Genomic DNA, 17,868 nt, shown 5'->3' with positions numbered 1-17,868 from the left:
ATCCTTTTGATATATTTCTTAATGGTTATTAAATTTAGTGTGTTGTCTATGGAATAAATAGTTTGTCATTATTTACATAAAGAAACCTGTAACAAGTACTTCATTATTGTCAGACTCCATCAAAGGGTATACCTCTTCTTCCCGAGGAAATAAATATAAGTAAAATTAATAAATAATTATAATTAAATATGTACCTAAATAATGGTATAAATGAACTGGATGTTATTTCTAGATCATGTACATTAGCTACTTTGTCATATATAAATAAAACTCAGCAATATTTCTGTTTTTCTAATCAGTTATTAATATGAACCATTCAGAGATCAAGAGTGTGTCCAACTCCAGCAACATCAAACAACACTAGACTAGTCATTTTTACCATAACGTTCCAAAGAAAGACTAAAAAAAAAAATAAAAAAATTTAAAATGTCTAAAAAATCTTGCAGATTTTCAGTTAAGTGCTTTACAACTATTAATGTTCTCTGTATTGCAGGATGCTGTGAGGAGTTTTAAAAAAGCTATGAAGCTCCTGATGACCTCAGCAAAAATCCTGCCTAATACATTTGAGACTGCAGAAATCTATTATCTCACAGGCCTGTGTTACATGGAGCAAAAAAGTTTATTACGGGTTGGTGTTAATTATATAGAATACATTAGTCTTTGACTCCACTGCTTGTAAACAACCACCATGATAACTGAGCGAATTATTTCAATATTTTTAAACAGCCTCCACTGCCTTTAGCAATTTTCTTTTGAATTCATGATGTACATTAGACGTTGTCTTGCAAACTTGTGAGTCATTTTTCCAGCACTAATGTTATGATCTTTTTTAATGTATGTCATTAATTGCCATTCTGATGGAATAAAGAACGTGAATTTCTTTTGTGTTTATCAATGTCTTCACAGATCTTACAGACAAACAACACTCATGTAGGAGTATTGGTGGCTTAGTGAATTGGTAGAAAACTTGGACAAAGGAATTCCTAGTTTATTGTATTATGGAGTTGTTTGTAATTTGTTAATGGTTTTCTATATTACTGTAGCTCATAACACCCCTAACTAACTGGTTCTCTTTGGCACTTACGTATGACACTTAAGAAATAAACTACATTACCTAAGAAAAATATACTTCCCTTCTTTCAACAAATCAATACTTTTAACTGTATTAGAGACTTTGTTGAAAACTATTGAAAACTTACCAGTGAGCTTTGTGGCAGGCCTAGTGTGAGTTCATGCAAATGTTTTCTGTGTTGATATTTTAATAAATGTTTCAGTTTTTGATTTGCAAAAAGGCTCAAGAAAGAAACTAGAAACATTTGAAATAAAATTTCACAGGGAAGAGAACAATTTCTTGCCTTGTCTGCTTCCAACCCCATTTGTCAAAAGTGATATTCTTTTGGAAGAAGGCTGTCAAAATTGTCTGAAATATCTAATGTGGTAATACATGACAATTGCAAAATGTGACTTTCTGTGTCAACGTACATCTGATATTACAGCTGTAGATCCTGGAAAAGCCCATGACTTTGTAACCTAATGTAAAATGTAGAGGAAAAAAGTATCTGGATGTATTTTAAAGGAGTTGCATGCTAGCCATGTTAATCCATTGTCCATCAAAATAAACAACTTCACTACTTCATCTCTTAGAGACAGAAGACTATGTGCGTGGTTAAACTTTCGCAGTCTCACTGAAGAAATGAGATTATTAAATGAGTTAGATTGTGCCTCCTTGAGGTTATGATTGCATTAGGTAGGGTGTTAAATGTTACAAAATTTTAAGTAGCAGTAAATGGATGAAAGTGATAAAAAACAATGCAGGTACACGGTGGGTTCCAACTGCAAAAATAGGTCATATCTAGCTGTAAAAAAGAATCAGGTAGTTAGGCTATGGTTTCAGCTGAACAAACAGACCGTATTTAACCCTGATGATATGTCATCCTTTTAGGCCCGTGATGCTTTTAGTATGGCTATCAGACTACATTCAAGTTACCCTGATGCTTTTTATCAGCGAGGGCTGTGTAGAATGCAGCTCAGACAAGCTACGTGCATCCGAGATTTCAATCGAGCACTTGCTCTTTGTCCATCACATTTCCAGGTAATATAAAGACTCCTGATAGTTTGGTTCTGTGGGAGATTTTTTGGATGGGTTCAAAGACTGAAAGGTTTTGCATTTATGGGTGTATTGCCTTGTAATCTGCCAGCAAGCACATGGCAAGCATTGAATAAAAGAAATTACAAGCTTTGTAAAATGTATGTTTTTATAAACTTGTAATTTCTGTCTTCTATTTAACCTTTGTTTTATAATGCTAAACAAATCTGTTTTCTACCATGTCGTCATTCTGTCTTCATCTCTACAGGCTTATATGAGTCGTGCTGCTTACTATGGAAGTAAAGGTAGATACTCTAAGGCAATTCTGAATTGCAATGAGGCGATCAAAATTCTGCCTAGCAGTGTGCGAGCTTATTTTTACCGAGGAACTTTAAAGTATCAGAATAAGGTGGGACTGTCTTTGTTGTTGTACCTTTGAATTCTCCCTTAAAACCTATAATGTGCCTTACTTGACACTTGACAATGGTGAAATAATGGTAGAAGTGTTGCTAATGGAAACCAGGAATTCCACCTGATTATTATACTTCCCATTCCCCATTGAAGCTACTCTCTGGTTGTTCTGTGTAACTGAAAATGATTGATGGGTTGGAGAAGCTACTGGAAATCTATCTGGTTATTCTCCTCTTAAGTTCCATGGAATAGATTCTTACTTAGTGATAGACAGAAGTACCAAAACTCCACAAAAGATACCTTCTATGTTAGGTTAAGATATAAAATGTAAGCTAGTAAAATTAAGGATCGATTATGTATTGCAGTATATGGATGTGATGTAAGAAAACACTAAGAATGTTTGTTTGCCCAGTCTTTGCACAAATAGAGCTTCTGAAGAAGTACTCCCACTGCCGTAAGGACTGCAGTAAGTAGTCCATAGAAGACATGGTGAAATGGTTGGATGCCTTCCAGTACTAATGAAGAACCAAAATGTAGAACTATGAAATAAAATTTTACAATATGCTATTATTTGAGGAAGCATATGTAGTACCATGAACTCTGAATTACAATTTATTCATAGTGTTTTTTCATTTGCAGACCTTTAAAGCTGCAATTGAAGATCTTTCAAAAACTATTGACCTCAACAAAACCTGCATTTTGGCATATTATAACAGAGCCGTCTGTTATCATCAAATAAAGGACTTCAAAAAAGTATGGTATTAATTTTTTTCAACATCACATGAGCACTCAATTGTTCATATTAGCTAGTAACATGTTATTGACCATTAGTCTAAATTTATGACCTCTTGCAATGTCTTCCTGAATGATTGTGCTCTTCAGGAAATTGTTTAAAATAAATGTTTTTTTGGTCTCTACTATCATATTAATTGCATTTGATATCCCTTTGAAAATGCAAGAACTATATCCAGAAGAAGACTACCTCAAAATGGGGATTTGGACTACATCCAACCCTCTTTCACAGTCCTGTTTTTCTGGACATGTTGATACTTCTGTCAACTTGCCTGTGAGCTGCCTTTGAGCGTTTCTGCTTTCTACCTTTGTTATAAAGCAAAGGCACAACAGGGTGCACAAAGGCACTGTGAAGCATCAGACTGAGAACACAATGGTGTTGAACTGTATTTTTGATGAGGCCTGTTTTCCAAGACAGAGTGAGTTCTGAAGTATTTAAGCTCAGATGTCTCAAGTCAAGTCGACCTTGGGCAAAGGCCACTTGTGCTTAGAGGTTAATTGGCCAAGAATGATGCAGATGGGTAAAGAAAAATAGGTGATTACAGTAACTGAAGGTAGAAGTTTAAGATGTGAAAATGATAGTTCCTTCATAAATAAGGTATTATGAAAGTTCTTTGCTATCACTCTCCAGAAAAGCCACTTAAAGTACAAGGGAAGTTGCAGGAAAAATGTAGTATATTATTGACAGAAGACATTTACAAGATCTAACAAGAACTGGATTGTTTTCTTTAAAGCTGTTTCTAATATCTAGCTTAGTTTAGAAGTGACAAAGAATAGAACTTCTCTTAAGTGGCTAGTAGATGGAATAATGCAATCAAGGACATTTTTGTCATATTACCTCTAAACTGTCTAGTTATTCTTAAGTATACTATATGAGTTCAATCTTCATGTGAAAAAAGAGTTGGGCTAGAACTTCTTCAGATCAAGCATTGTTAAAATAGTGTTCAGTTTTGATAAATTTGAGAATTGAGGCTTCTTCAGTCTACCTAATCATATCACTATTTGCTCTTTTACAAAATTTACACCCAAATTTAGTTAATACAACTAGTGTTTAGATTTCTCAATAACAATAATTTATATTTGAAGATGCTTAATTTTAAAAGTACCTTACTTTGACATTAATTAACGATGAATTAATCTATAATAATTTGTTGTGTATTTTTTAATAAGAATTTGGACATAAAATTTAGCAGTAGAAGTAATTAAGATTTATTTCTAACTCTGAAATTTATATAATGGCAAAATAAGTTTTAATTATGTCTATTTAATATATTTGCATTATCTTTGCTTCTGTTCTTTAGGAATGGGTATCTATGTAATTACAGGAGGCTCCAAATTCAGTTAAATTCAATGTGGAAACAGTGAAACATTGGAATAGCCACACTGAAGTCTGTGCTTAAGCACATGATTTGCAGGAATTTGAAAGCGTGTCTTTTAAATTTTGAAGTATCATCGTATCCCTCTGAATAAATTATGGTTTAAAATACATTTTATGTTTTTGTAGGCCTTGAAAGATTATGGAATTCTTCTTCTGCTTGAATTGAGTAAGGAAATAGCTTTCAAAGTGTTAATTAATCGTGGACTAGTCTACGTGGAACTTGATGATTATGCTAATGCATGTGAGGTACAAAATCCTTCTTTGAGTAAAGGAAATTTAGAGTTTTCTGTTAAACAAAAGCCATTGCTGATATAAAGAGCAGCTTGACAGTTTTTATATTCTTCTGAAATAGTTTGTGCCCAGTTCTCATTTGCTCAACACCTAATACCAGCCTGGCTGTGAAGATGCAAATAAAATGCAGTTTTACTTGTTTTACAGTTTTATGCTACTAAACGTGGGAGTTGCACAAAATTTAATAATCAAGAACCTGATTTTTCCTTCTCTTTTAATCTTGAAGTAATTTATGTTGAGTCCAAATGAGTACTAATTCATTGCAGAAGCCTAAACAAATTGAGGTTCTCATTGAGTGGGCTTGTTTTGTTCCTCTGTGTACGTGTGTGTGTGTGTAACTGACCATTTTTGTTGAAAGGGCAGGAAGGGTGCAACCTCAGTATAATTTTCTTAAATGTAAAAAAATAGTATGTGTTTCTGATGCTGACTCACAGTGCAGATGACTCTCATTCCGTGGGACTCCATCTGGTATAGCAATAGCAGGCTTGAAACCTAACAGTGTTAAACGTTACTCTTTCAAACACATGGATTTTCATTTTTTAATTTTAAATAGTTTTAAAGTTTTCTAAAAGTTTTATTTTTTTAAAAAAGCATTGCTATTTATTTTTAGTGTAACTGGTGCATTCATTGCTTCCATCGCGGACTAGTGACTTTAAAATGTGTTACCTTCTTTATGTGATAGCAACAATTTCAGTATAGGCATTCTAAAAATTGAGTAATATTTCTTATTTGCAAATAAAAAATGAAGAATGAATATGAATGCTGTTCCAATGACCTGGAAGTGTCCTACCGGAAGTGCACAACAAAAGCTCTTTACAGTTGGTAGACCTTGCACAGAAATAATTTAAGTAGAAATATTGTGTTATTGGTCTTTTATGCTTCAAGGTGCAGTTGATCAGAATAGTTCAGAAAAGAGGCTGAGGTGGTACAAACTGATACGTAAGGCCAGTTGAAAGAGACTGGGGCAGAACCAGCAGGATGAGCAAGAAATTCTTTGAATGGATTGTAGTGAAGGCAAATATACAGAATGGCAATTGAACAACAGACACAAAAAATAACAGCTTATTTAAGAAAAACATTAGTGATTACAAATATGCTTGAGACCTTCTTATGTGTCAGTTCTGATAATATTTTACTGCAAGGAGTACATCTGTATACACATATAGTGCTGGTTGAATTAGGATGTAATTACTTAAGTACAGATACATACTACTTGAAGTGAGTGTATTCCTGAATTGAGTACACTGGAAGAAAAAGGAAAAGTTAAAATTCAGTCTATATAAGGTCTGAATTGCTACATAGAAGTGTCTTTTCCTGTTGATTCTGTGAAATGTGCAGTTACCTGTAAGGATAGCACCTTTGGTTTAAGTAAACCAAACCTGGTCCTTGGAACTCTGACCCTGATTTTGCTCTGCTCCATACACAGAGCAGAGTGTGTACTCCAAATTGTGCACATGAAGAATCCCATTAGCTTTGCTGGGTATTCTTTGAAAGGCTTTGCTGGATGGGAACAGTGTGTCTCAGTAGTTTTTTAAAAACAGACCTATAATTTTATGATAGCATGTTCACCAAAAGAGAGGTTTTATTTTAACAAAATATTAACATATACATATATATATATGCATATCATTATTTTGCCACTTTTGCAATTCCAAAAGTACTAAAATCTTCCACATAATTTTATTTTTACAATTTGAACAAGTAAATGCTTTCTAAGTTGTAGTTCAGTGGATGCATCAGCTAAACCACTCCTACTACATACTGATTGCTTTCCCATGCAGAAGCCTAAAGTGCTTCCTTACATCATAATTGAAATGATTGTATTTGATTTTAAAAGCACCTGTACAGTTTTTACAGTTGAACCACGTATATCAAAACCACAAGCATTTTGAAAAATGTTCTGAATGTTAGTAAAAGGCAAAAGTCAGAAGCCCTATGAAGTCTTTCAGTGGAACGTTGTGCATAGAGTGTCCCAATGCAAATATGAGTTTGGTTTACTCCATTTGTCAAAGTAATAACAGAAAGTAACTACATAATTTTATTATTGGGATAATTCTATTGAAATTGAATATAGCAAAATATATTTTCAATATATATGTATTTAATAATAGCAGCTGAGGTACAGTATTTCCATTAAAAACAAACAAAAAATATCTTTCTGGAAGGTTTTGTTTCTGGAAATGTTGCCTCCAGCTTTGTAGGAAATACCATGATACCACATAACTTTGAAGATTTTTATTCTTTCAAAGTCTGGGACAAGAAGTATAAAAGCAGTTAAATACATCTCCAGTACTTCTGAATGTATAATGCCTTTGTCAGATGTCATCTCTGTTTTTATATAGAAGTATAAAATTGTTTAGCTAAAACTACAGTTGTAGGTGAAGTGAAACAGTATCAGTTTGCATGGTTTGATATCTGTTCTTTTCAGGACTTTAAAGAAGCAACGTTGCTTAGTCCATATGATAGCCAGGTCTTTCAAGCTATTGGAATCTGCTATCATAGGTAAGATATGTAGTTTTGTCTGATGGAGAGTAGAAAAATGAAATAATTCCTGAGCTTTATATTCCCTTTCACCTTTTCGTATAGAGTATGCTGAGAACTGTGGGAGGGGAAAATGGTAAAGAGGAATGGAAAAAAAGAAAATTAGATACTTTGCAAGTTTAACAACTGGTATTAAAATCTTCTGGAATCAAGCTACTATGTGTTCATGACAGCATCAGGAGGAAATACTAGGATGATAAAATAGAACCAAGAGAAGGAATGAAGAACAAAGAATTCTGAGATAAAGAGTTGGGTTGGTTTGTTCAGAATTAGTTAGGGTGCAATTTCTGTTTAAATATGCATTTTTGTCCTTTAAAGAAAAGCAAAAGCCTCAATGGTCTTCCTTGCCTGGATTTTTTATTTGGAAATTCTAAACTGTAGTTTCATCAAGATGAGGTTTATTTAGAAAGACTAAATTAAATCTGTTAATCACTTAAAATAGATATACATTGGAAGAAATAAGATGTACAGTAGTATCTTAGTCTTCTTATCCTAGTGGCATTTGGAGTTGATAGCTCCTATTTCACACAAATATCACCTATAATAAAAAGGAAATTTTAAGTGCTGTCTACCTATTGGTTTAGTCTAATCTATTTTATTCTGCAGTTATTCTGCCATTGATCACTGCTTAACCTTGTTGCTGCTAAGGCAGTGTGGAGGTGGACATACTCAGGACTGTAGCATCAAAACCTTTTGTGTTACTATGCCTGGACTCAGGGCATAACTGACTCCATCTTTCAATGTCTGGATGATGTAGAACTCATACAGCAATGTTGAATCCTGCTTCTTAGAACTGAGCCTATGATTTTGGTGCCCATGTCTGTATTCAGCTGGCAAAAGGAGTCCCTAGTAACTATATAACTCACTATATAACCCATTTTAAGATGCATTTGGGATTCATCCTGTAGTCTCTAACCTCATGACTGCCTATCAAAAAAATTTGGAATGAAGCCCTCAGTTGTTGTTGCAACTTTTAAAAAGCATTTAGTTTACAACCCTTAAAGTTATTTGTTAGCTAAATATATTTAATCTTTCCTCTTTTGGTAAAGAAGTCAGGCTGTGCTTCAGGTAGACACGGGTAGCTTATATTTGAACAATACCTTATCTTTCAGTATCTTCTTGGTAAAACAATTTTGTACTTTGACATGTTAAAGTTTTTGCTTTATGTGTAAAGATACTTACTAGCATTCATTGACATTTCAGGTATTTAGTCCTTTTTACTCCTACTTGGTATACCTCAGATGCATCAAGTTTTATCTAAGAATGGAGTTCTACATTTGGCTTACTCTTAGACCAGCATGGTCTTTGCTTAGAACCCTGAATATCGTCCCTTTACCCTGCAAGTTTAGCATTGTTTGGATAAGTTCAAGAATTGGAATGAGAAAAAAACAGAGAGAAGGCTTGTATTAGAAGTAAATTATTTATGGCTGAAACATCTGTGTCTGAACAGACTACCAAAAACATGTTTGGTCATGACATTTGGACAGCATGAATGACTCAGATAAAGTCTCTCTGTTGAATGCAACTGTTGGAAAAGTGAAATCTTGGCCCAGCAAAAGTTAATGAGATTATAGCTGTTTTCTTTCTCAGGCCAAGGAATTCAAACTGAAGTCTGCAAGGTCATACACAGACTACCTTCAATGTTATAAACAGCAGGGAGCACATACAGAAAGCAAACTTAAGGAAAAAAGAAAAGTGTCCCTTTCAGTCAGAATTGAACTACTTTCAATGGGCATTATGGGGTAGTATTTGCTGATTATTCATAAATGATGAATTTTATTTATAGAAACTTTAAACAGCAAACATTAATATCTCTATTTTTAGACTTAATGACTTTGAAGAAGCTGTGAGGTCATTTGACCAGGCTCTCAAACTAGATCCTGTTTCTGTGGATGCCTATGTTGGACGAGGAAATTCGTACATGGAAAATGGACATGAGGCTGGTTGTAAACAAGCACAGAAAGATTTCTTGAGAGCAATTCACCTGAATCCAAAGTGTATAAAAGCCAGAATTTGCTTAGGATACAACTTTAAGGTAACACCAAAATTCATTGTCAATGTTATGTTTAATCAAACAAAATAACATCAATCTCATATGCATACATTTATATAATACATAAAATAATCATAATAAACATAAAATCATCCATGTACTTTAGACAAACCTTATGGCATCTTCTGTCTTTTTAAGTAAATGGATAGACCATTATTCTTTTCACTTTTGTGCCCAATCTTGTTGGAGTTCTGCTCTTGAATAATGGAATATCAAGTAACCTTACACTTGTTTGATTTGCGTATATGGTTCTCTGATAAACTAACATTAAGAACTGGCATGTTTTGTGTGTATGAGTTCTTTACTGAAGTAAAAAGCAGCCAAAGTGTTGACAAATCTGTGTAAAACAAAATCTTGTATGTAATTATCAAAACTACACTGTTAGCACATCTGCTAAAATCCCTTGGTAAAGGCCTTATATATAATGATCTCTGAAAACTGCTTACCTACATAGAAAATGAACTTCTATATTAGCAAAGGGATATATGATATGACTTGGCAGGTTTTGTCTCTGTCTAATTTCTGTCATTGAGTTACTGTGCTTCATTATATCCAGTTGTCTGAAATGTCTTGAATTGTCATGGTTCTTGTTGCCAATTATTTTTTGCCAGTGTAAATGAGGGATTAATGTTAGTAGCCTGTGTCAGGTAGTCTTGCATAGGTGTCATGCAAATTTCCTTTTACAGCTTTGCCAATTCACTTAAATTCTAACTAATGCTTTCATAGTGCTTTGGGAAGTACTGTGCAAGAGAAAAATCTGGAGTGACTACATTGGTGAGTAGGTAGGAATAAAACGTGGGTAAGAATTAGACATCTTAGGTGCAGGAGGCAACCCAGAAAGTTCACATAGTGGCAGGTGCTTAATTTCTGAGAGGCCTAATTCTCACTAGATGCCTTCTCTTAAGCCTTATACCTTTTGGGACTTAAACATAGACATATGTGGAGAAGTATTTTGATGTGAGGAAATAGATGATTCGCCTTCCACCTTTGCTTAATTAATACATATATTAGGCAAAAGGTTTACATTTTGCCTGTGGTCCCAAGTGGCCTACTTGCCCAGAATTAAGCACTTTCTTGATTGTGATAAGTCCTTCACAATGTACAGTATACCAGAATTCCATTTGACCATCCAGGGGAGGTACTTTTGCTGAACAGCCTAGTGGTTTAATTTTATTGTCATGTGAAGTCTTCAGGTCACAAGCTAATATATAGCCCATCAAGAGTTAAATCTGGTGAGGGACATGAAGGTCAACAAGAAAGGCTTCTACAAGTATATTAGTAGCAAAAGGAGAATTAGGGAAAATATGGGCCTGCTGCTGAATGTGACTAGAGGTGCGGTGATAAAGGACATGCAGAGGTACTCAATGCCTTCTTCACTTTGGTCTTTACTGGTAAGACTGACTTTCAGGAATCCCAAGTCCCTGTGACCAGACCTTCCTTCCAGAGCAAGGAAGACTTGGCCTTGGTGGACGAGGATCAGGTTAGGGAATATTTAAACAAAATAGACATACGCAAGCCCATGGGACTTAATAGAATATACCCACAAGTGCTGAGGAGCTAGCCAACATCACTATGAGGCCACTCTCAATTATCTTTGAAAGGTCATAGCAATCGGTAAACATTCCTGAAGACCGGAAGAAAGTAGATGTTACTCCTGTCTTCAAGAATGGCAAGAAGTAGGATCTGGGGAACTACAGGCAGGTCAGCCTCACTTCAGTCCCTGGAAGGGTGATGAAGCAAATAATTCTGGAAACTATTTTTAAACACATGAAGGACAAGGTCATTGGGAGTAGTCCACATGAGTTTATGAAGGAGAAATTTTGCTTAATCAACCTGATAGCCTTCTATGATGAGATGAATAGCTTGGTGAATGAGAGGTGAGCAGTGAATGTTGTTAATCTCGACATTAGCAAAGCTTTCAGTAGTCTTTCATAAGGTCTTCATAGAAAACCTGGTGAAGTATGGTCTAGATAAGTGGACAGTGAGGTGAAATGAAAACTGGTTGAACTGTCAGGCTCAAAGGGTCATTATTAGTGCAATAAAGTCCAGCTGGAGGCCAGTCACTAGTGAGGTACCCTCAGCAGGCAGTAGGAAGTCCAATACTGTTTAACATCTTAATTAAAGACCTGGATGATGGAGTAGAGTGCACCTTCAGCAAGTTTGCAAATGATACAAAATTGGGAGGACTGGTTGATACACAAAATGGTTGTGCTGCCATTTTTAGAGGGATGACGTGCTAGACAGCTGGGAAAAATGACAGACAGGAACCTCATGAAGTACAACAAAGGAGAGTGAGTTCTACATCTAGGGAGAAAGAACCTCATGCACCGTTACAAGCTGGTAGCTGACTGGCTTAAAAGCAGCTTTGCAGAAAAGGACTTGGGGGTCCTGAGGGACACCAAGCTGAAGTTGTCAGTGATGTGCGCTTGCAGTAAAGAAGGCAAGTGATACCCTGGGCTATATTAGAAGCAACATTGCCAGAAGGTCAAGGGAGATGATCTTTCTCCTCTACTCAGTATTGGTGAGGCCACATCTGGAGTATTGTGTCCAGTTCTGGGCTCTCCAATACAAGAGAGACATGAACATACTGGCCACTAAGATGATTAAGGCCTTGAAGCATCTGTCATACAAGAAGGGAAAGAGAGATGAAGGCTCAAGGGGGAAATCTTATAAATAGGTATAAATATCTGATGAAGGACTATAAATAAAGTGGAGCCAGGCTCTTCTTAATGATGCACAGTGACAGGACAGGAGGCAATGGGTACAAACTGAAATACAGGAAATTCCATTTAAACATCAGAAAACTTTTTTTTTGCTGTGAGGCTGATTGAACACCGGAACAGATTACACATAGAGGTTGTGGAGTCTCCATCCTTGAAGATATTCAAAATCTAACTGTACATGGTCCTGGGCAACCTGCTCCAGCTGGTCCTGCTTTGAGCAGGGGGTTGGCCTAGACAATCTCCAGAGATCCCTTCCAAACTCAACCATTCTGTGATTCTGTGATGTAGAAGAGGTAATATTTGCAGTTAAAACAGTTGTGACAGGTACATGACATAGTTGCAAAGACAATGAGTATTGCATAATTAACAAGATATTTGAAAATTAACAAGGTATTTGAACTAATTTTAAAAAAAAAATTAGTTAACTGCATTTGAAAATATAACTATGCTTCCATTCTCTGCTGTAATTTTTTAAGTGGGACCATTAGTATGCTTTACATTTCTTATGTTTCTTATTATGGACATATTACAATTCATTTTAGGCCCTTGGAAAGCTTCAGAGAGCATGGAGCCAATTTACAGTTGCCATTTGCATTGATTCAAAATGCCATGCTGCATATGATGGACGAGCTTCAGTCTGTCTTCAAATGGGTGAAACTTTTGCTGCATTTCAAGATATAAATGCTGCACTAAAGGTAGATGTTAACTTAAAGTGATATTACTAAAATCAACCTGTTGCTATGAAGCCAGTCAATACTGACATTAATAGTTGCCAATTTGGATTAGAAGGTGAAATTCAAATCTTTTTAAAAGTAAATGTATCTTTGAAAGCCAGAATAAATTACTGCAAAAGTGTAAATTTTCCCTGAGTAAGAATGTATCTATGTTTTCCTTTCAGCTCACTACCACTGCTCCACTGCTAACAAATCGGGGTGTCATCAGTCAGTTAATGGGATATCTACCCTGTGCCATGAAGGACTATCAACAAGCAATTTCTGTTGACCCAAACTATGCATTAGCCTATTTCAATGCAGCAAATATCTACTTCCATAATCGACAGTTTTCACAGGTAAGTCTACACTCTGTCTTTATACTCTCTTCAGAACTTTTTTACTTGAATAAATACTGTTGGTATAAAGCTGTCTTTAAGTATAACTAACGTGAGGCTTTTTTACTTTGAATTTCATGGTCCTTCACCAGCAGATGATTGATCTGTAGTAATTAATAACAAATAGTTGCCCTACTACTCTGTATTTTATCATTGATATGAATGAACTAAGATTCATGACACCTAGGATACACGTCACAAAAATTTGTAAATAGTTGAGATACCAAAATGTCACTAAAGTTCAGTAACTTCCCCCCCAGCCTAATTCCTGCACATTAAATAACTTACCCAGATTCACTATAGCACCATGACAAGGAGAATGAAAAGAATCTCCTGCTGATGACTGTCAATCAAGACATCAGATCTTCCTGCTGTTACCACAGTAACTTTGGAGTTTTAAATCACCTAATTCTGCTTGAATACAGTGGGTATATTCAAATACAGAAGAGTTGGATACTGAAATTCCTCTTGTGAGAGAATCTGAAATCTGCTTGAAGGCAAGGGTCATTTATTTTTCTCTGCGTGAGGAGGCCTGTGCCATGATTTTTATTTGGTTTTCCAGTCACATTTCCTGGGCATAGGCTCAGGCTTTTGTTTGATTGGAGCTTTGTGGTCCAGCAGCTGTGGAAACCCAGAACCAGCACGGATGCTTTGGCACATTTCATCTACTTGAATTAATTCTCTCCTAGAGTTGCATCTGTAAACACTTCAGCTTGTAAGGAATTTGTCATGTATAGTACAGACTTGGCATACGATGTTAAACCTAGATTGTTCTTCATAAAGCACAAGAAATAGGTCATGTAAGAAAAAAATTTAATGCTCTTGTGTGTTTCTCTGAGTTAGATTCCTTGTTGCTCTTCAGCATTAGTTAGACTTGGATCAGAAATTCCTTAGGAGTCCAAGGTCAGTGCCCTGCATATGGCTTCTTCTGTGATCATATAATCTCTTTTCATATGCATCTGATATCATTCTTCCATGACTGGTCTTGTGTAGGCTGTTCTTCCTTTTTACTGTGTTTCTGTGACTCCTTACTGTCTCACAGAGGCTGTCTAATTATGAAGAAAGGAGTTCAAGAATAGGTGTTGCATTATAAACTATTTTCTGTGTTAATTCAAGTTGGCCTTAGTGTGTAGCTTATTTCTTCTGCTACAATTACAATTCAGCATAAACAGCTGTTACTTTTCAAAAGTCTGTCTGGATGGTGATCGACCTATTTGTGGATAAACATGCTGGTGCTGTGTCTCTTCTGTGCACAAAGAATGCTGAATAGAATGAGTAAAGACTTAAGAATACTAACGGCTAAAAGAAACAAACTGGAATTTACAAGTTGTACATAAGCCATTTCCCCAAATTTTAACAGTGTACTTTGTCTCCAATTCATGTGTTTTGCAGGCCTATTGCTATTATTCAAAGATATTACAACTTGACCCAAGAAATGAATCTGCTGTTATGAATCGTGCTATTACGAATGCATTACTAAACAATATTGAAGAAGCAAAAGAAGACTTTGAGAAGACAATTTGTCTCTGCCCATTCTCTGCAGCAGTGTATTTTAACAGGGCAAATTTCTATTATGGATTGAAGCAATATGAACTAGCTGAGAAAGACATTTCAACAGGTAATCTTTATTTACCTGTCATGATTATGTTTGGTAGCATACTAACAATTATGACGATAAATTACTTGGCTTTATTTCATGATTCAGAAAGTGTGTGTCTATTTTGGCTGGTATGTTTTCTACCTAATTTGATCAGATATTATGATGTGATGAAAAAGAGGAATTGAAAGTAAACATGCTAATTAATTGTGGGTTTTTTCCATTCTCAAAATTGGAAGAATATGTAAATTAGAAGATAAACTGTTTCATATAATATGTGTCATTAGCAGCTGAACAGAGCCCCATTCTAAATGAAATTGTGGCAAGAAGTTAATGGGAAAATATTATATTTACCACGTCTGAAAAATTTTTGTGAGTTTTTGTGTGTGTGTATGTGTTAAGATATGTAGGTGCCTAGAAAATGGCATTCAAGTAGCTTATTTTATATATAAACATGAAATTTAATGAACATGCTCTTTGTAGAATAAGTTTTGAAACAGTGTTTGGCTTCCATAAGCTTTTCTGTTGGGAATAGACATGTTTCATAGAGAAGAGGAACTGAATCAAACTTTCATCTTGATCTTAGTAAAAACCAAAGCTTTTGTTCAGGTTCAAAACAGCTGAACTGTATTACTCCATTGCTGCTTTTGTCATTGCTACTAACATGAGTTTCAGCAACTCTGGATACACAGGCAAACTTCTTCCAGTAACTAAAGCTATGTTTAGTTTGTATTAAATTCACTGAAACAAAATTTAGTAATGTGACTTTGATTTGACAACACTTGATTGCACAGGTAATCATCTTTCCTGAAAGGATAACTCTCTTCAGATTTTTTTTTTTTTTTTTTAAGAAATTAGTTTACTTTTACAGTGAAATTTGTCAAAATAGTGTTTTTACTTCATGGCTTTCATGACTAATGTTTTCATAGTGTTAGGTGGTGAACATTGACTAGACCAGGGAGCTGATTGAGCTTTCCAACAAGTACCTGAATCCTTTTCATACAATGGAGAAACTGAATAAGATACTGGGTTCATTGCCATATTCCAGAAGTTGGATGGTAGTAGTTCTCTAAGATTTTGCTTGTATTTCAGAGGAAAGCATAGTTTCTGCTGTTGGGGCAAAGTTAAAGTGGGGTTCATAAATGGCATCAAAACCAGAAAAAAACCCCCAAAGTATAAATAACATAACAAAGTTGCCTACCCCTTGATGTAAACTTAATGTATGTAATACATTTTCTCTTGTGAAAACGTGTCTGGAGGAGAATTTGAGCACTGACAAAAGTTTTTGGATGATGCTTCTCTTTATAATCATGCGATAATGTTAAAAAAAAAAAAGCCTAACATTCTATTTCTTATTTTTACAGCATTGTCAATTCAACCTAATGATGCCTTGATGTATAAATTTAGAGCTGATATTCGTGGTAAATTGGGTTTCTATAAAGAGGCTGTAGAAGACTACAAACAAGCAATCAGCATTCAAGAACAGATTGATTCCATGTGAAAAGATACCAGTTCTCATACTACTTGGGTCCTATTTACAGATTTCTCAGACCTATAATTAAAAAAGTCCGACATGCAATAAAAATTTATAATTTATCTTCATTTTTATATATTCTACACACATTTTATTCTCCTAAATAAGTACCTTGATTGTGCAAAACTAGTGAGTTGTTTAAGAATAGAATGCCACATTTAATTTTTATGAGTTATATAGATTGTTCTTTATTTGTTAGTGTCAAGAGATAATTGATTGCGTTGTTTGCAAAATGAAGGACAGAGAAGAGGAATTTATAGGCAAAAGACCTCAACTGTATTGGTTATAGAAGGATAAAAGAGAGTACACTCTCCCTTCCCCCCCAGATATAAATGCTTACAGTGATGCTAATTATATGTCACCTGGACCATCTGGGAAATAAATATTCTAAGATGGCTACCAAATGCTTGTGACTGCTAACTAGGTCTCACTTTCTTCCTGATCTTTCTTCTATACCTCTTCATAAGGTTTCCTATTCCCTGTCACTCACATGGTTGGGGGAAGCCATTGTGCAAGGTCTATCTGTTACAGTGCGTGAGAACTACACCAAGAACTGAAATTTGAAAAGGACATGATTCAGTTTGTGAGTAAATAGTTGAGGCTACTTGCTTCCAATTAAATATATTACGCTGTGCCAGCTTGAAGAGACAGGTAAAAATGCATAAATAATAGATCATAGTTTTGTGTTCTAAGCTGTAAGAATGGGCTTAAGAACAGGCTCTCACCTAAACGTGGAGATTGAAATGTAAATCTATGTGACCAAAATTTAAAAATTGTCAGGCCCTACCCATGTACTAAATTAAACCCCCAAGTTTGGCATAGTATGGTGCAGATAGCAAAAGGATGAAGCAAAACAGATGCCTTTGTCTCAGAAAAAAGAAGAAAGAGGAATGTTAAGGTCTTATTCAGCATGCAAGCAGTCCTGTGGTTTCATACAGTGAAAAGATTTCTAAAGGCACAAATGGCACTTCAATGCATAATCCCAGTGGTATAGGAATTGTACGTGTAATTTCAGGTTAGGTTTATATGTAAAATGCTATCAATTTTCCTCTTAAAAAAAGGCCAAAGGGAAAGGTGAGAGGGACCTTCACAAAACAATAGACCTAACACATGCTGATATGTGCCTGTAATTACTTAATGTTCTGTATGTGGAATAATCCCTAGATAGTAGAGAATAATTCAGAATAAAATAAAAATTAAATCATCTAATTTATATAAAATCAGTATTAAAGAGTTACGTTGGTCCATTTAACTTTATAACTGACCTTTTTTTGTACTCCTGGAGTTAAGTGATTTTTTCATTTATGTGCTATGGAGATGAAAGTAAAAAATGTTGTCGTTGCTTTGTCTCAAA

General features: G+C 35.1%; 1 protein-coding gene across 1 annotated transcript in view; it reads left to right on the top strand.

The window, feature by feature from the left end:
- TTC6 (tetratricopeptide repeat domain 6) overlaps positions 1-16,481 on the top strand; it is a 62,843-nt gene extending 46,362 nt beyond the window's left edge. Inside the window, exons 18-28 of the mRNA XM_075031009.1 lie at positions 494-628; positions 1,943-2,092; positions 2,355-2,495; positions 3,137-3,250; positions 4,794-4,913; positions 7,387-7,460; positions 9,324-9,534; positions 12,818-12,970; positions 13,174-13,344; positions 14,776-15,001; positions 16,345-16,481. Coding sequence (XP_074887110.1) covers positions 494-628; positions 1,943-2,092; positions 2,355-2,495; positions 3,137-3,250; positions 4,794-4,913; positions 7,387-7,460; positions 9,324-9,534; positions 12,818-12,970; positions 13,174-13,344; positions 14,776-15,001; positions 16,345-16,481 — 1,632 coding nt within the window. The remainder of the gene's footprint in view (positions 1-493; positions 629-1,942; positions 2,093-2,354; positions 2,496-3,136; positions 3,251-4,793; positions 4,914-7,386; positions 7,461-9,323; positions 9,535-12,817; positions 12,971-13,173; positions 13,345-14,775; positions 15,002-16,344) is intronic.
- The last annotated feature ends 1,387 nt before the right edge of the window (positions 16,482-17,868 follow it).

The sequence above is a fragment of the Buteo buteo genome, chromosome 6 (assembly GCF_964188355.1).
Source record: "Buteo buteo chromosome 6, bButBut1.hap1.1, whole genome shotgun sequence".
Classification (NCBI taxonomy): Eukaryota; Metazoa; Chordata; class Aves; order Accipitriformes; family Accipitridae; genus Buteo; species Buteo buteo.
Note: the sequence above shows the minus strand (reverse complement) of the source record. Positions and strands in the feature narration are given on the sequence as shown.